Source organism: Sminthopsis crassicaudata, chromosome 2 (genome assembly GCF_048593235.1).
Source record: "Sminthopsis crassicaudata isolate SCR6 chromosome 2, ASM4859323v1, whole genome shotgun sequence".
Lineage (NCBI taxonomy): Eukaryota > Metazoa > Chordata > Mammalia > Dasyuromorphia > Dasyuridae > Sminthopsis > Sminthopsis crassicaudata.
In genome coordinates this window covers 365,194,166-365,213,523 of record NC_133618.1, presented here as the reverse complement: position 1 = coordinate 365,213,523, position 19,358 = coordinate 365,194,166, and the positions used below count along the sequence as shown (strand labels likewise).

The window sequence follows — 19,358 nt, the reverse complement described above, 5'->3', positions numbered from 1 at the left end:
TGGTTGGGATGGTTTCCTGGCCTCAAATGGCTCGTCAACTTCCTAAGAATAACTTTTTCCTTTGAATTCATCTAGAGGTCCTTTGTCTTTCACCTTAGGATTTTCACCTTTTCATCTTTTCTTTTTTTACAGTTTTTTTTTCCAACCATCATTCCTAGGCAGTCCTGAAACTCCCTGATTCTCTTGGCCCTTTAGCCTGCTTGTTTAGTACACTAGATTTAAAGATGTTCAGTTCTATTTCCCAGTAATCTTTTTCCCTTCCCTTAACATTTTAATGATAATTAGACACCCTCATTTGATAGTTTCTCCATTTTTCCTTTTCTACATACAATCCACAATTGTGTATTTTCTAGGGTTTATTGACAAGAGAAAAGAGATTTAGTAATAACAAACTGTAGGAATGTCATTAGAGATGGAGATTAAAAAAAAAAAAAAACATGCAGGTGCATACTGGTTAGTCCCAAACCTCTCCCATTATTTTATTAAACTAAAATCAGTTGGTTTTTTTTCCAGTTTCCCAGGCCAGACCTCTGGTTGCAAATGCAGCCTTTCAGATCCAGCAGGCCTCCAATGTGGACCATTTGGCTTGATGTGCCCCATTCTCTCACTTTCCAAACTTGCCCAGAAGCCCTATCTACCTATGCATTTTCTGTATCCGTGCTAGTGCTCCCCTCCCCCACCTTGTTTAGGAGGTATCTATAACCATACTTCCTGGGCCAGCAGCTGGAAATGTCCTGAGTTGTAGGTGAGACATAAATCTTCGCCATAGCTACCACCGTCCCCTAAGTGATTGGAAAGTAACATAAATGTAGTGCAAGTCTTTACAGAGGAAACAATCTCAAAGAAGAAGAGTGACTTGTCTCATAGTCACATAGCGATTGTGATTACATTATGACTCTAAAACCAGAGTTGTCCCCATTATTCAGCATAACTCTCATAGACTGGACATTTCTATAACTTTCTGCCCTTCCACTTCTAGATTTTTTCAGCTTACTTCTCCATCCATCCATCTTGTCCTACTCCTTTTGGAACATGCAAATTTCCCCTCCATTGCATAGATCTTGATCACTGACTCCCTGATGGGTCAGTCCAGAAATTTTAGCTCCATGACTAAGTATCACATGTGAGGACATGAGACTCTAGGCTGAAAGGACATCTAGAGCCAGGCTTACTTTTTTGCTTTCTGACTATGTTTGCTAACTCACCCTTTCTGTCCAGTATTTGTCTTTCTGCTGTATGGATCAGCATGTCCCCCATCTGTGCCTAGCCTAAGCATCTGCATACCTTTCTTTTGTCTTAGCTTATATGAGATTTTTACCAGAGCTTAGGGAACCAAGAGATTAAACAGAGCAAACCATGAGGTCAAGATTATTGAGTTACAGAGTTCAAGGAACCCAATCCTACGCTGCACTAACCTGGCTCCAGCACCAGCTTTCTGGGGCAACCAACTCATTCTGATAGACTTCCTTGTAATTATGCGGCCCATAACACTCCCCGAGTATGGCCTGAACTAGATTAAAAATGTAATAAAAAAAATTAACAAAATAAGTAATAAGTAAGTCAGTATGTAAACTACAGAGATCCTTATATACTCTCTTTCTTCACTACTGTAAAGGATCCAGCTTGGAGTCTTTTAGAACTACATTTTTGTTTAGAACTAATGAAGAAAATAAGGAAGGAAGAGAGGGAGGAAGAATTAAGAATATATTATGTACCAGGCACTGTGCTAAGCATCAGGAATACAAAAAGGAGCAAAAGACAGTCCCTGCCCTTAAGGAGGGCATGCAAACATGCAACATGCAAACAAATATATACAAGCAAGCTATATACAGAATAAAACACAACTAATTAACAGGGAGGGCACTGGAAATAAGCTGCTTCATGTGCTGAAATATGTTTAACTAGCAATTCTCCAAGGAAGAGTGGTAATGTTTGTAGGATACACTCTTAAATTTAATCTGCTTTATTAACATTTTTTCTCATCAATTTCTTAAGTCTAGACAGACCATAAAACATAAATAAAGCCTTGATTTGTAGAGTTTGCAAATTTCCAAGGCATAATTGAGCATTGAAAATTTAAGTGCTGTTCTAGCTGTTTCAAGCACATCATTACTTCTGTCCACTAGAGGAATTCAAATAGAGTCTAGATACTTACTTGTTAGATATATTAGTGAGCTTCTTTTAAATTTATGAGTTGAATTAGATAGCCATTTTTAATCTCTGAAATTATATGGTCCACATATTAATTCTACCAAATATTAGGTGAAGACTATTTCTCTTTCATTTCACTAAATGTTTTATTCAAAATTGAATAAAGCATTCCAAAATTCCTTCTTTTCCCAACACTTATTTTCTTTTAATTATTCTCTATTTATCCTACATGTAGCTTGCTTTGTTTTTATTTGATATTTTATTTTTCCCAGTTACATAGAAAACAAATTTTAATGTTTTTGAAACTTTGAAGGAGAACTCCCCTCCTGCTTCCCCACACCTCGCACTACTGTTTTGAACTGATACTCTGCTTCCTCTCATGTCCTCCAGACAGTCACTCAATGTGGGCATCAGTGAGTAGCCTGAGCAGCGAGGGCATGGAGCCTGATTATACCAGCATCGAACAGCTCTTCTGTTTCCCAACTATGAAGGCCAAGGAGAAGAACACAGCCCCAATCAAGAAGGAGCCAAAAGAGGTAGTCTGGCTGGGTGCATTGGCTGAGGATGTACTACCTGGGGATGGAAAGCACGTCAGGGTTTACAGAGTGATTTCTTTTCAATAGTCCTTCAATAATAGGTTATTATTTCCATTTTACAGAAGAAAAAATTGAGGGTCAGAAGAGGGAAGGGACTTTGCCTATGATTTTGCAAATCAGGACTTTTTTCATTGCCTCATGCTGCTTCTCATTGAGATCCTTCGTTTGGGGGTTGGACTTTGTTTTCTTTTTCCAGATTACATTTCTAGATGGCAAGAAAAGTCTCAATCTGAACATTTTTCTGAAGCAATTCAAATGGTAAGTATTGAAATAAGAAGAGCAGGACAAATTTTGTTACAGAAAGCATCCACGTGGAAAGTCTCCACCATAGCACTATCACTGCATCTGAGGTTCAGTCCAGTTTCAGATATTTGCTATGACCTCTTTTTGCCTCAGTTTCTTCTACTGTAAAATGAGGAACATTAGACATTGTCCTCTAACTTTTTAAACAGGGGCCAGTTCACTGTCCCTCAGACTGTTGGAGAGCCAGACTATAGTAAAAACAAAAGCTCATACTCTGTCTCTGCCCCTTAGTCCCATAACCCGGTGGGCAGCATAAATGTCCTCAGTGGGCTGCATCTAGCCTGCGGGCCATAGTTTGAGAACCCCTAGACTAAATCAACTCTAAAGTCCCTTTCAAGGCAAAAATCTATGATCCTATGAGTTTTTCATATCTTTCTTAGATACCAGATCTAAGGAAAAGAAAATGAAGAATGTCACTGGGTTTGAGGAGGGAAATAGGGAAGGAAAGAGTTCATAGCAGATGGCCTCAGTTTTCTCAATTAAATATGAGGAAAGGACATCTGCTGAGAGAAAAGAGACACAGTTCTGTAATTTCATCTAGCAGTATATAATGTTTTTAAAAAAATTAATCTATTTTTTCTGATAAATAAAAAACGTTTCTCTCCCCATTCCCCACTCCCCAACATAAAAAAGAAAAGAAGAATCATTGTAATAAACATACATACTCAAGCAAAACAAATTCCCACGTTGGTCATGTGCACAAAATATATGTCTTAATCCATTTCCAGAATTCAGCACTTCTCTTTTAGGCTGAGTAGCACGTTTTACTATGAGTCCTCTGGAAATTGCTTGGTTATTGTAGAAATCATAGTTCTTAAGACTTTCAATAAATTGTTTTTCTGATTCTACTCACTTCATTTTATATCAATTCATGTAAGTCTTCCCAAGTTTCTCTGAAATCATCCCCTTCATTATTTCTTATAGCACAATTATATGTGGCATAATTTATTGATCCCCAATTGATAAGAATCCCTGTAATTTCAAGTTCTTTGCCATCACACATACATATGCACACACACAGTGATAGTATAAAATTTGTGTACCTATAGGTCTTTTCCCTCTTTCTTTGATCTCTTCAGGGCATAGGCCTAATTGGAGTATAATTGCATCCAAAGATATGCAAAGTTTAGCAAGTTTGAGATCATAAATCCAAATTACTTTCCACAACAGCAGTATATAATGATATGGCTTTAGGAGCAATGGGAGCTTTGATGCACGAACTCGTTTGGTAGACAGTGTTTGAAGGACAATGGGACAAGAAGGCAAGGGATATGAGGGGAGAGGATAATCTATGGTTGAACTAGTCAACTCTAGGTCCAGATGGATTCTGAGGTCTCCTCCCACTTAGAGGCTATGACTGTCTCTGTGACTATGAGATATTCTCTGCCCTTGACTATTTCTTCATAGTGAGGCATGTAAGGGGCCAGTCCTGATTTTGTTGAATAGAGTGTTGAGCTCACACCTAACTGCCCTTTCTTCAGCTCCAATGAGGAGATCACAGACATGATCCGAAGAGGGGATAGGACCAGGTTTGATGTGGAAGTTCTGAAGCAGCTTCTCAAACTGCTCCCCGAGAAGCATGAAGTAAGTTGTGCTATTGACTTTATCTTTTCAATAAGAAGATGTCTAATAAAATTATCAAATCCTCCGTTCAGTCCTATGCTTGACAGACTACTGGGGCAAACAAAAAGGAAGAGACCCTGATCAAGAGCTAAGGCTTCATGGTCAGAAGAAGACAAGGAGCTCTGCCCTCTAAGAGGAAAATGAGATACACATAGAGATCAGTCATTAATAGGGGCAAAATGTGATTCCGAACCAGGGTATGCCATTTAGCCTGAAGAGTTGAAGGAGTCAGAGAAAGGCTGGGGAGAGGTCTAGGGGACACTTCCTAGAGCAAGATAGAAGTATAGAGATGTTGTGGGGAGGCAGGCTACTGAAGGCAGTTTGAGCTTACCAGGGCCTGGGTCTTCCATTGGATGAGGAGCCTTCATGCCTTTGTGATTTCTGTTCTTACCAGATAGAAAATCTGAAATCATTCCAAGAGGAGAAAGCCAAGTTAGCCAATGCTGACCAGTTCTATCTCCTCCTCCTCGGCGTTCCCAGGTAAGTGCTTCAAGATACTAAGCCACACCCCCTTACTTCTATATAACACAGTAGCACTGAGCTTGTGGGTCCTGACTCCCAGAAGGAGAACAATTCCAAATGGGGATCAACCAGCATTTATTAAGCACCCGTTCTGTACTAGGAAGAGAAAGATAGAGAGAAAAGGATCCTTGTTCTCAGGCATCCTATATTCTAAAAATACATATAATATGTTTTTTTATATGAGGAAGGTCCCAAATAACTTCAGAGATGTCCTGGTAGGTGGGAGGGTGTGATCAGCAAAAACCCTCTCATAGGAGGGTAGCATTCTGGAGCTGAGGAGAGAGTAGAGATTCCAAGAGTCAGAGTTGGGCATATGAAAGACTGACTCTGCAAAGATGGAATGTTATATGCTAGGACCCATTGGCTGAAATATAAACAGTGTGTGGGAAGAGAGTAATATGTAATGCACCCAGGAAAAAATGGGCTGAAGCCGGATGATGAAGGGCTTTAAATGCTAAATAGAAAAGTATGTATTTGATCCTAGGGGAATTGGAAGCTACTGGAGCTTCTGAGCAATGGTCAGAGCTTTGCTTTAGGAATCTATGCCTTGACAGCTGTGTGAAGAATGAATTGGAGAAACTCGAGATGGGCAGAATAGTCAGGAGGCCCTGATCTGTGGTGGGTGGGTGGATGAGTATATATATGAGAGAAATGTTGGAAATTCAAAATAAAGAATACTGATTCTGTTTTGAGAGGTGAAGAATGGTAAAGTCATGGGTAACTGAGGTTTTGAAATGTGCCCTCCATAAAAAAGAGGAAAGTTAGAAAAGTGGGGGAGGTGGACTGAGAAGGAAAGAGTTACGTTATCTGTAGGACATATTGCCTTTAAAATGTCTACAACACATCTAGTGGGTTTTGTCTTCAAGGCAGTTTACAACTGGGAGTCATCTTCATAGAGATAATAACAAATCTTTGAGAACTGAAGAGATCACTTAGAGAGAATGTATTGTGGAAGAAGAGAAGAGTGTCCAAGATAGAACCTTGAGGGATATCCATAGTTCCATCATAGATGATAATCCTTCAGAGGCAACAAAAAGAACAGCTAAAGAGAAGAACTAAAAGAGAACAGTGACATGACCCAGAGAGGAGAAGGATTATGGTTGATGACCCTGGTCAAGAAAACAGTCATTAAGTCTTTAATCATGGTCTGGGTATTCATGGTAAACTTATGTTTGTGTGTGAAAATCCAAACTTGCAAAGCAGATAAAATAAATGAATGGAATTTTCCACGGGCTTAAAATAACTCCTCTTACGTTTATAATTCGATTTGGTTTTTTTAATGTTTTGTACTCTTTTTTTCCAAGAACATTGTTATTATATTAAGTTAGATCCATTTCTAAAGTACCATAACTCCTCCAAAGGGAAAGAGGGAACAGAAGTTATTTGGGAGTGATATTCTCACTACCTTAAAATAATCAAAGGCCTGTCATTTGGGAAATGAGTTAGATTTGTTTTTCTTGGCCTCAGAGGGAAGAGGGTAAGAATTGTCAAAAGAATGATTTTAGACCTGAGACTTGTATAAGGTTAGCCATCAAGCATTGATGCTGAGGAATTCTGGAATTTCCCATCACTCCCTACTTCAGAGTGTGGTATACAGCATCCTAGATAGGCAGGTAGATAGAAATACCTGGATTTTAATTCCTTTGCTCTAGGAATTTGACTAAGCCACCTTTCCTGTTTGAGCCTCTACTTCTTCCTCCATAATGATTTATAATGGCCCTTTCACTTTGTTGTCAGTTCTCTTCCAGATCTGACACTCTTAAAATTCTATAATTGTGTGCATTACATTTAGCTATTAACAAATTTGGGCCTAGGATTTGCTGACCACATGGTTCTCTCAGAGCTGATCTGGAGGACTTTATCTTCAGCCTTTCACAGTTTTTGAACCTATGTGTCATCAGAGAGTTCAGATTCTTGACTCCAGAGCCTTGAGCCAGCTTGGTCCTATGGGCTCTGAAATTAGTAGCATCCAAATTCTGACTACCTTCCCCTTTCATATGTTGCTGCTACCACCTTTGGGTGCCTCTTTCTACCCTTTGCTTTTCCCTTTTCCTCCTTTCTCACATATTCTAGACATCACAAGTAAATTTTCTAGAGCTTGTTCACAAAGGACAAAATGATATACAGATTCAGAAATAATACATGAGGGGAAAGTCATTAGATGTAGATAATTCCCTAGTTTGATATTAAATGGTATTATGATTTCTGGCATAATCTTTAAATAAAGTTTTCTAGACCAGCCTTGATTCTTCCTTGACCTGGAACTATCTAGATGTCTGTTCCCTTCATGGTCCCAGACTAAAATGGTCTCATCCCCAGCTAAATATGAAATTCATCCACCTCCTAATCCCAGCCTTACTTTTAGCCAATCTGAATGTTTTCTAAAATACTGGGAGAGCTGTGGGAAAGATTAGGTTTGTAGTCAAAATACTTAAATTCACTTATATCTTCCCCCTATCAAAGAAGTACAAAGTATATTCAAAAAGGCTGGAAATCTACTTGACACATAGTGTCTGTCAGAACACAGACTAGGTAGGTGGTGAGTGTATCCCAAGGGAGACAAGAAAAGAAACGACTGGGGAGTGATATTCTCACTATCTTAAAATATTCAAAAGTCTATCATTTGGAAAAGGAGTTAGATTTGTTTTTCTTGGCCCCAGAGGGAAAATCCAAAGCAATAGAAAGGAGAGAAGGAAGGGAAAGTGTTGCAGAAAGGATGAATTTGACTTAATGTAAAAAAAAAAAAAAAATCAGAACTATGCCAGAGTGAAATGATCTCTCTTGGAAATGGTGAACTCTTCATCAATAAAGATCTTTCACATATTAGAGAAATTGTGGGAGTTTTTGTTCAAGTGTAGACTAGACTACATAACTTCTAAGATCTTTTCTAGCTCTGAGATTCTGTGACTCCCAGTGGAGCTGAGCCCATTATAGGGAACCAAATACCTATTTCCTATATGGACCTGTTACCTGTCTCTCCACTAATTACCCATTTTAGCTACCAGCTGCGAATTGAGTGCATGCTGCTCTATGAAGAGACAGTCATCATGCTGGACATGATCCGACCCAAAGCTGAGGTCATCCGTAAGGCCTGTGAGAGTAAGTGGAACCACAGGGGCCGCAGAGGGTGGGACTTTTAAGTGGATCCCAAATGTATGGCTATAAGCTCAAAAGCTATTACTTCTTCATTCTGAAAAATAGAAATAGAGAAAGAACAGAAGTAAAATCTATAAGGGAAAAGATCAAGAAATCATATAATATGCATAGTATAATATTATACTATGATGTGATTACTGTTTATGAATATTATGTAATATATGGTTGTATATCATAGTATATGTGTGTATAGATATATAATATAATATTATATATGATTACTAAAACTCAGAAATCTCTTTTCCATTTTCCTTCTCCCATAGCACCATAGATTTAAAATTGAAAAGAACCTCAAAGGTCTTCTAGTTCAACCCCCTCATTTTATAGATGAGAGAACTGAGCCTCAGGGAGATTAAGATATTTGTCCAAGATTACACAAGAAATGTCAAGATTTAAAATAAATATTTTGAGAGCAAATGAGAGAACATAACATTCTATTTCACATAAAGGCCCACTCCAGGAGGAAACATGAACTAGCATGTTAACCCCCAGTGATAGGGTTTGGGGTGTTCATTCTTTCTCTCTTTTTTATCTTTTGATACATTAATGAAAAAGCATTGGTTTTAGATTCATGAGACCTCTGTTCTATTATTACAAAAGAAAGGAAGGAGGGCGGGAGGGAAGGAGAAAGTAAGAAGGGGAAGGAGGGAGGGAAAGAAGGAGGAAGGAAGATAGGGGGAAAGGAAGAAAGGAAGGTAGGGAGGTAGAGAGGAAGAAAAAAAGAGAGAAAGGAAGAAAGAAAGAAAGCAGGAAGGAGGGAGGGATGATTAGAGGGAAGGAAAGAAGGAAGGAACGAAAGATTGAATTTATAGCTGCTTCTTATTGTTTAGTTGTTCAGTCATTTACAACTCTTTGTGACTCCCATGGGGTTTTCTGAGTAAACATGCTGGAGTGATTTGCTATTACCTCTTCTAATGTATGCCCATTTTACATATGGGGAACTGAGGTAAAATCTCCAGTGGATGGAGGCAAATATAGGTTAAGTGGTTTGGCCAGAGTCTGAGGCTGCTTTTGAATTCAGGTCTTCTTGACTCTAGGCCCAGCAATTGGGAAATACTGAGCTACCTATTCAGGCTCTCTAACTTTGAGTTTATGACATCTATAAATTAAACTGATCTTAAAATCCTATCACGATAGGAATATCTGCCAGTTCTAGAAGGGTTTTGATAGACTCTTGAGCCCAAAGCAGTAAGAAACTATTAAAGGATATTTGTTATTTGGGACCCATGAGGTCAACTACATCCTCCCCCAGCCTATTCTGGCAGAGATCCTGAGCAGACCCTTAGTGACTTTTTTGGGCACGTGGAAACCAGATTTGTTCATAGAACTGACTCATTAAAAGCATCCCTTGCTCTGTAGGTCTCCTCACCAGTCAGCGTTTGCCAGTTTTCTGCCAGCTGATTCTCAAAATTGGAAATTTCCTCAACTATGTAAGTTGCCTGCTAGCCCCCTACAGCCCACAGGGACTGTCTTATCTCCTCCCTGCCTATGGGAATCTTAGTAATGGTTCCTATCTCTTCCAGGGGAGTCATACAGGAGATGCTGATGGTTTTAAGATTAGTACCCTACTCAAACTCACAGAAACTAAGGCCAACCAGAGCCGTGTGACCCTACTGCATCACATCCTGGAGGTAGGGATCCTGGAGGCCTTTGCCAATCATTCCTTGGCTCCAGTGGGAGCCTGCTTCTCCACATTCACAACCCATTGAGAGAGGGGGGGGGGGAGCGGGAGAGGGAAAGAGGAAGGGATGGAGGGAGGGAGAGAGAGAGGGAGGGAAGGAAAGAGAGGAAAGGGGAGGGAGGGAGGGGAGCGGGAGAAGAAAAAAGAGACACACACACAAAGAGAATGTGTGTGTGGTATGTTTAATCAGATCTGTGATTTGGATTGGTGTAGAGTCTTCCCAAGAGGCTCCTCATCCAAAGTAGACTGGCACTTTCTATGGTCTTAGAGATTTGCCTAAGAAGCGAAGTGACGTTCAAGGTCACATAGCCAGTATGTGTCAGAGACAGGGCCTAAATCCAGTTCTTCAAATTGTAGGACGCACTTTATCCACAGGGCCACACTGTTCTCCTACAGAATTTGAACCAAGAAGGCATAAGGTCTCTGTTTTTTTGCTGTCTTATTGCCAAAATATCCTAACTTCCCAGCTTCTGGGAACTCACTTCACAGCATCTCAGCATGTTAGAGGTGGAGGAGACCTTCAAGGCCCGCTGGGCCAGGACAGGCTGTTATGCACATTCAGACCAGGGTCATGATATGGAATGGGTCTGATTTTTTTTTTCTCCCTCCCATAGTGTCACAAGGAAAGTTTCATCTAAAAGGGGGCTGGGAAATAACTAAAACAAGGACAATTGATATTGATAAAATATTTGATTTTTTCAATATCATCTGGTTCATTCCCTGAATTTAAAGCCCAGACTCGCCCCTGTAAATCAGTGTCTTGGTACTTGGCTAATTATGACCTTGAAAAAGATTCTCCTCCTCTCAGGTTCTGTTTCCCTTTTTGTACAGCAAGGAGGTTGGACTAGGCAGTCTCCAGCGTCCTTCTCTTTCAGCTCTAACATCCATGAGCAGCCATCAGAAAGCTCTGTGAGGGCCCGAGCTAACTGTGCTAGATGCTCCGTAAGGAGTGTCCTCTGAATTCCATGACATCAGTATCTGGAGCTCAAAGCTGAGCTGATTATAACCAGGAAAGACCAAATAGATGAACTAGCCACAGTTAACAGACATCCAGCTAGACCGCCCCTCTACAAATAGGCTAAGGGAAGTACTTTGGGGGGACATGGGGCTAGAGCTATTGTAAGGACAACGGTGAAAGGCAGTGGAACTGAAAATAAAATTTTTCCACAGATGAGTGGATGTTGGGTTCACACTACAGGGTGAAGCTCCATGAAAGGCAGTTCAAGTCCAGACAGCCTCAGGGAATATAGCAGTTTTCTCTTTAGTGGCCAATCTAGTGAGGCCTCAGAGAGAAACTGGAGTTTGGAGACATTAAAGGAAAGGATACTTTGGCTGAAATTCAATTAAAAATATTTGTTAGATGTTTATTGGGTAGAGCGCTGTATTGGGGGCTGGGGGTGATTTTTGTTATAGAGAAGATGCCGTCCTCACCTTCACTGAAAGCTGAAATGTTCCTGTTCTTTTCCAGGAAGTGGAGAAAAATTACCCTGATCTCCTTCAGCTCCCCAGTGACCTGCAGCACATCTCCCAGGCAGCCGGGTAAGAAACTTCCCAGGTCATTGCTGTGGCTCAGTAGGTGAGAGGAAGAGAACACGGGTATCTTGGTATCAGGCAGAAGAGATGCATTTTTAACTCATGTATTGATCCTGCATTTGAGTCTTAAACAAACGATTTCTCTTTAGATCTTGGGAAGGGCTTTAATTAATTAGAATCTTCACAAATGAGAGAACTTGCAGCTTTAGAAAGATCCTTCTAGGGAGAGTTGTAAGACCTAGAGTCTTTTTAAAAATTTATTAAAGCTTTTTTATTTTCAAAACACATGGATAGATAATTTTCAACATTCACCCTTGCAAAACCTGTGTTCCAGATTTTTTTTCCTCCTTTTCTCCCACCCCTACCCCTCGACAGAAGACCTGGCTTCTAATCTTGGTGCTGCTAATGACCAACTATGTGGCTTTGATGGAACAAGCCTCTTCTTTTGTAGTCCTCAGTTTTCTCCTCTTTAAAATGAGTGGGTTAAACTAAATTTCCTAAGATCATCTCCAGATGACATTTTGTAATGGCTAAGGATGTCCCCTTCTACTTTCATGCACTCACTATTATTATTACATTATTATGTTTTGATTCTCAAAATGGTCCATTTTCCTCTCTGTACAATTGACAGTGAGGAGGAAATTGCGGTATATGATAATTAATGATCTTTAACTATTACATTTTGTGATTCTTATCACAGCTCTCTGTGGCCCTTAGTTTCTTCATCTGTAATATGGGAGGAGGAGAGGGGAACATGGACATCAGGAGAGAGGAAATAGGTATTTCTAGTCTTGATACCAGGTGACCTCTGATCTCACAGTCAGGTCCTTTTTCCACCCCACCCCTTTCGCTAACTCTCAGGATCAATATTGACATCATCCACTCGGAAGCCAGTACCAACCTGAAGCAGTTGCTGGAGATGAAACGGAAGGTATCTTCAGGAATTCCTGAAGTTCAGGAGCAGTATGAAAAGCCCCTCCAGGCAAGTGACCACCAGCTGAAGCTGCAGGTTGAATGGGGGAGATGGGTGTAAACTCACGGCTGCTGGACACAGTCAAAATGAGGCAAAAGCCAGTGTGTGTTGTACTGGGGAAGCAGCTTCTGGAGAGGATGAGAGGTGGGTGGAAACGGAGGAAGAATGTGGAAAAACAGAGAGAGAAACTGAGTAACGGAAAAAGAAAAGGGGTTCTGAGTGCTAAGACACAAGTTATTCAGCAGGTTTTTCCTGAACTCCACCCACCAGTGCTTCCGTTCTCCTGAGGGCCCAGGCCAGTATTGAGCCCTAGTGGGGACTGGCCCTGGAAGGGACAGGCTTGGGCCCTGCTTAAGGGATCTCACAGTGTGTGGGAGACAAAGGAAGCAGATCTGGGCCTGTCCGCAGCAGAACCAAGGCCCCAAAGGTGAGACTGAAAGTGGGGAAGAACCAGACCCTCAGTGAGTTGTTCTGGCAGCGGGTAGAAGACCAGGGAGTTCTCTTTCTGAGCCCCACTTGTCTGGCCTTTGCAGACATGGTGGCTTTTGATCTGTATGTTTAGCAAGTAGAGAATAGGTTTTAGCATTAGTTGCTATCCTAGGGGAGGGCTTTTTTTTAAACTATTTGTTCTTAGACGCAGCTTCTTGGGTAATTAAATAAGCATCAATGACTACATCTGGATCCTGTCTGTGCTTGATCCCAGAAGAAAGAACCAGGCACAAGACAGAAACTGCAGAAAGATCCTGTTAGGCAGAATTTTCTTTACATTCAGGCTATGCAAAAGCAGACTAGGCAGTTTGGGAGATCTGCAGGCTTCTCCTCATGGGAAGTATTCAAGCTGAATTGTTGGGGATACCATCAAAAAGATTCTTGTGCTGGGAGGAGAGAATATCAGATGCCTTCTAAGACCTTCTCCAACCTGCATTTTCTACCCATTGATATACTTGTAAATGTCTAACAACTGACTCTCCAAAGGGAAAAAAGTTCATAGAAAACACACTTTTAAGTTTATTCTACATTATTAGCAATTTGTCTGTCATCTTATTAAGTCTATAGACAAATAATAAAATAATCAATTCCTGATTTGTAGCACTCAGCAGATGTTCACAGCGGAAATGTAATTATCACCTCTCTCAAGCTGGTTCAAGCCAGCTCCAGCACATGTATGGGCTCATAAACTGCAGAAAGGTTAATTTGGGGCCAATGTGGAAAAAGCTTTCCTTAGTACTGAAAACAGCAGATCCACCAGAGGTCCTGTGATTCACACATGGGATTCACATACTGTGAATGAATGCTTCTCCCCAGGATAGCATCTCAGCCTCCAGGGAGTTAGAGGAAGAGTTTAAGGTCATTGAGAGGAAGAAAGTGGAGCTGGCTGATTACCTCTGTGAGGATGCCCACAAGCTCTCCCTGGAGGACACCTTCAGCACCATGAAGACATTTAGAGAACTTTTCATCCGAGCCTTGAAGGTAAGTGTCCTGTGAACAAGGGAACACTTTCATTCAGTGCTACAAACACAAATTCAGATTGCACAGACGTCCACTTGGCACTTACTGGGTACAAAGGACATTTATGGGACACGTTTGAAACCCTCCACTTCCAATAAAGGTAACTGGATATTAGAAAGACCAAGCATTGATTAAGCAATAACTGTATGCACTGACTTGGAGCAACTGGGCGACACAATGGGTAGAGTGCCAGGCTTTATGTCAGGAAGACTCATCTTCCTGAGTTCAAATGTGGCCTCGACACTAGTTCTATGATCCTGGGCATGTTACTTACCCCTGATGCCTCAGTTTCCTCATCTGTAAAAAGAGCTGGAGAAGGAAATAGCAAACCACTAAGAAAACTCCAAATGGGGTCAGAAGGGTCTTCTGTGACTGAACAGCAGTAACATGTCAAGCACTGGGCTAAGTGCTGAGGATACAAAAACAAGTGAGACACACCATAGTAAAGATCCCTGACACCCACAGGCTCCTTATAACTTCCTCAAGCGCTTTCATATCTCTTTTACCATTTCAGCTTCACATGGCCCCCTGTTGTGAAAGAAGAAATGCTGAACCCCATGTTTACAGCTGAAGAGACTGAGACACACAAAGGGACAGCTTAGTTTCCCAGGGAGCTAGTGGCAGAATTATTCCAGAAGCTTGCATTGTGTACCAGGATTTTGGTTGGAATGCTGGTTGATACTTGCTCAGGAGCCAAGTTAGCTCAGGCAAATCATTTCCCCTCTCAAAGGCTTTTCTGCAAAACGGGAGTAATGTTTATACCGCCCGCCTCACGAGATTGTGAAGGAAAGAATTTCTTAACTGTAAAGCACCATGGAAATGTGAATAGCTGTTCATTTCTCATAGAAATGGATTCTAATTTTTGAATGGCGCTGTGACATAACAGATAGAGGGTGGCCCCAAAGATACAGATTTAACTGCTGCCTCCAACGAATTCTATCTGTGGGCAAATCTTCCTTGACCTCTCAGGGTCTATGGACAACCCTCTAAGGCTTGGACAGCCTTCCCAGGCTGACTTACAGATGCATTCCCCGTCTTTGTCAGTAGAGGGAGACTCCATACTTGGAATTTCCTACACCAAGAAAATCTTTCCCATTCCACTCCAAAGCTGTCATCCTGGGGTACTTGTGATAATAAAATTGAAGACCTGTGAGGTTACGGTGAATTCTTTATTTAGTCTGACAATTTGCATCTAACTTTTTCCCTTACCCAAGGGATTGCCTTGAGCAGTATCACCCTGCTACTTTTCTGCACCCAGGAAGTTAGGGTACTCATCATCGGGACATTTTAGCTATAATCTGAGATGTCAGTCTGGGTGCCTGCTTATCTCGTACTGGGGGACTCCCCTTGCCTGAGTCAGTCAGCTATGAAAACGAGTTCCTTGCCCACCTTGGACAGACAGACAGAAGGATTTAAACATTGGTCTCTGCCCTGTGTTTGGAGAAATTGCCATCTGACAGATAAATCTGTAAATGAAATCCCTTTCCACTCAGTCAGTAATTATTAAGCACTTACTGTGTCTCAGGGCCACAGTGACACAGGAGAACTACGAATAGATAGATGACTCCTGCCCTCATGGAGCTCCTCCTCCCAGAGGAGCACATACACATATGGGACACAAGGACACCTGAACAGAAACATAGTAGAATGATTGAGAAAAGAGCAGGACTGGGAGCAAGGACTCACGACATGCTCTCCTCTCTCCTCTCTCGTTATTAGGAGAACAAAGACTGGAAGGAGCAGGCTGTGAAGGCAGAGAAAAGGAAGAAGCAGCTGGAGGCTGAAGAGGCCAAAAGGCCCCGTGGGGAAGATGGAAAGATCAGTAAGCTGGGGGACTAAAGCCAGGGGGTATTTGGGTCAAAAGAGCTCCTCCAAGCCCAGTTTTTCCAACCCAATACCTAGCCATTCCCTGCAACCAACCTACCACAGGAGGACCTCCCTGGTTAATTCTGCCAGAGATTCCAGCAGCCAGCCCCTTAATCCTATACAACTTTACCCTCTGGAAACTATTTTCTTTCTAAATACCCTTACATCCTTTTTAGATTTCCTTCCTCCCCTTCATATCTAGAGCAGAAGTTGTGTCTCCTGTTCTTTTGGTCCCAGAGAGCATAGGCCTGTGCTGCTTCTATCTGTAGGGTGACTGGGGGACCTCTTATTTCTATAGTTCGGAAGGGAACCGTGAAACAGGAGGAAGTGTGTGTCATTGATGCCCTCCTGGCTGATATCAGGAAAGGTTTCCAGCTGAGGAAGACTGCCAAGGGCAAAGGGGATGCGGAGAATGGCTTAAAAGGGGTATCGTCTGAAACCTGCAAGGAAAAAGAAGCTGGTAAGCTATGGCTCCCTTATTCTCTTGATGGCTCTCCTCTTCTAAACCTTATCATCCTTCAGGGCTGAAATCTCACCTCCTCCATGAAGTCTTCCCTGCTCATACCCAACCTTGGTGATCTCCTTTTCTGCACTTGTACAAGACAGAGTGGGGGCCACACAGTATATTATAAGTATATGAATATACTCTCTGAGCTCTGGGGTTGCCCTTTCATTACAAGGAAGGGAGCACAGAGAGAGAGTGAACAAGAAAGAAGTCATATCTGCCCCCCATCTCTTATTCCCTATTATTTTAACTAATTTCACCAGGAGATAGGAAAACATCTCAATTGAAATTTAGCAAGCAGTAATTTCAGATTCATACCTGAGATAAGGATATCATCAAAGGCAACATTTGTCCAAGTGAGGTGAATCAAATGCTAGCACGTTCTCTTTCTCCCAACTTATAGTCAGGAGGACAAGCCTTACAGGGAGCCTCCATCAGGCTTGGGGATTCCCAAATTTCCTAGCTCTCTGTTAAATATGGCCAGATGGGATTCATCCCCGTAGGCTTCTGAGTCTTCAAGGAACCAGACAGTTCACTCAGAAAAGCAAGTAGGGAATGGAACCCCTTTGGTCTGAAACCCAGGTCCTTGGTGGAATCCAACTCATTTCCCTTTTACAGCACCAGAAGGATGATCTCACCTGCATTCTGTCTCTACAGAGCTGCCAAGCTCACAGGTGTCAGCAGCCTGCTCATGTTGTCGCTGAAATTTTGTCCATAATTACCCCTAGGTGACATAATTAATTTCCAACAGACCACTCCAGACTGGTATATGTGCCACTTTAACCATGACCTTGGATTCCTATCTTTTCACTGATAGTTTTTCACTAAAACCAGGGGCTTGCCTGACACTGACCCTGGATCTGCCAGTTATTTTTAATCCATTAATATGGGCAGCTGGATGGCAGAATGGAGAAAGCTTTGGATTTGGAATTAGGATGATCTGGGTAAAAATCCTACCTCCAACTCTGCCTTAGTTTCCTCAGCTGTAAAAACAGATAATAATAGCACCTACCTCATGAAGATCAAATGAGATAACATGTAAAGCACTTTATAAACTCTAAAGCTGCATAAATGCTATATCATTGTCATTATTTTAAGGTCCTATCCATATTATTTACAAAAGAACTATGAAGGAAGATACTCTGCCTGTATCAAAATAAATAAATAAATAAATAAAAAGAAGTAAGTGAGGAATGATTTTACATATATATGTATATTTTTTTCTAACTGCAAACTCTATGAAAATTAACTTTGGGTCATGTGGCATAGTGGAAAGAATTATGGATTTAAGATTTAGATCCTGATTCTGCCGCTAACTTACTTGTCTGATGTGGGGCCAATTATCTAGTCTTTTGGAGCCTTAATGTTCTCACTGTAAAATGGGGGGATTCAACTGGGTGATCTTGTTTTATTTAACATTTTCCACCAGTTACATTCAAAACAATTTTTTCTACAATTTTGTGTTTGAGGTTTTTGAGTTCTAGGTTCTCTTCTTTATCTCCACTCACAATAAAGAAACCACACGGGAAGTTAAGCAAAACATTTCCATAAAAGTCAAGCTGTGAAAGAAAACATAGATCTCTCACTCTAATAAAAATAAAAATCCTTGAGACTCACATGAACTGATGCTGAGTGAAATGAGCAGGACCAGGAGATCATTATATACTTCAACAACGATACTGTATGAAGATGTATTCTGATGGATGTGGCCCTCTCCAACAATGAGATGAACCAAATCAGTTCCAATAGATCAGTAATGAACTGAACCAGCTACACCCAGCGAAAGAACTCTGGGAGATGACTATGAACCACTCCATAGAATTCCCAGTCCCTCTATTTTTGTCCGCCTGCATTTCTGATTTCCTTCAAAAGTTAATTGTACACTATTTCAGGGTCCGATTCTTTTTGTACAATAAAGTAACTATTGGACATGTACACATATATTATATTTAACTTATACTTTAACATATTTTAACGTTGGTCAATCTGGCATCTGGGGGAAGGGGTGGGGGGAAGGAAGGGAAAAATTGGAACAAAAGGCTTTGCAATTGTCAATGCTGAAAAATTACCCATGCATATATCTTGTAAATAAAAAGCTATAATAAAAACAAATAAATAAATAAATAAAATTTAAAAATTAAAATAAAAATCCTCAAGAAAAATTAAGTTAAAAAGAGATAAAGTCTGAGAGTGCTTCAATCTATATTGAGACAAAATTAATTTCTTCTCTAGGTATGGATAGGATTTTTTATCCTAAATTCTTCAGAATAATTGTGAATGATAATACTATTGAGAATAGCAAAGTCATTTACAGCTGGTCATCCCAGAACATTGCTATTACTTTATTTACATTTCTCTTTGTTCACGGAGGAACATTTCCCTTGCTCATCATCCCAGAGAACAATAATATTCCATCACAAACACATTCCACAGTTTACTGAGCCATTCCCCAATTCATGAGCATCCCCTCACTTTCTAATATTTTTGCCCTAGAAAGCTGCTATGAATATTTTTTGTACATAGAGGCCATTTTCTTTTTTCTTTTTTGCTTTTTCCAAATCTCTTTTAGTATTCATACTCATTAACTGGATGATCTTAAAGGTCCATTTATAATCCTCTTCTGATTCCTATATAGACTTCTGTAGACAGGGGATATTCTGATGCCAGTGACTGCATGCTTCATGGAGACTAAGTGAAGCGGGGTTAAGAACTAAGAGAGCTCCTAATGGCTTATTCTTTTAGGAGATGCTCGGAGTGCCCTTACCTGTTTCTGTCCAAATACAAACAATCCCTGATCTGGGGAAGTTCTCCTAGTTGGGAACCGTGACACATATAAAATGAGGTCACTGTAAGACTGGGTGACTCAGACTTAAGGGCTAACAGGTCCCTGAAGGGAGAGTTTAGTGAGGAGGGAAGGTAGTTGAGGTGCGTTTCCTAGAG

At 40.9% G+C, this 19,358-nt stretch overlaps 1 protein-coding gene across 6 annotated transcripts in view; it reads left to right on the top strand.

Annotated features, from left to right (window-relative positions):
* INF2 (inverted formin 2) overlaps positions 1-19,358 on the top strand; it is an 84,302-nt gene that overhangs the window by 60,806 nt on the left and 4,138 nt on the right. For 5 of the 6 annotated variants that reach the window (XM_074291047.1, XM_074291048.1, XM_074291046.1 and 2 more), the window contains exons 9-20: positions 2,542-2,687; positions 2,944-3,005; positions 4,532-4,634; positions 5,068-5,153; positions 8,194-8,294; positions 9,711-9,781; positions 9,875-9,982; positions 11,501-11,571; positions 12,427-12,547; positions 13,844-14,008; positions 15,767-15,869; positions 16,212-16,373. In XM_074291047.1, coding sequence (XP_074147148.1) covers positions 2,542-2,687; positions 2,944-3,005; positions 4,532-4,634; positions 5,068-5,153; positions 8,194-8,294; positions 9,711-9,781; positions 9,875-9,982; positions 11,501-11,571; positions 12,427-12,547; positions 13,844-14,008; positions 15,767-15,869; positions 16,212-16,373 — 1,299 coding nt within the window. Of the gene's footprint in view, positions 1-2,541; positions 2,688-2,943; positions 3,006-4,531; positions 4,635-5,067; positions 5,154-8,193; positions 8,295-9,710; positions 9,782-9,874; positions 9,983-11,500; positions 11,572-12,426; positions 12,548-13,843; positions 14,009-15,766; positions 15,870-16,211; positions 16,374-17,887; positions 18,026-19,358 lie in introns of those variants that run through there. The other variant, XM_074291049.1, reaches the window with a different exon arrangement.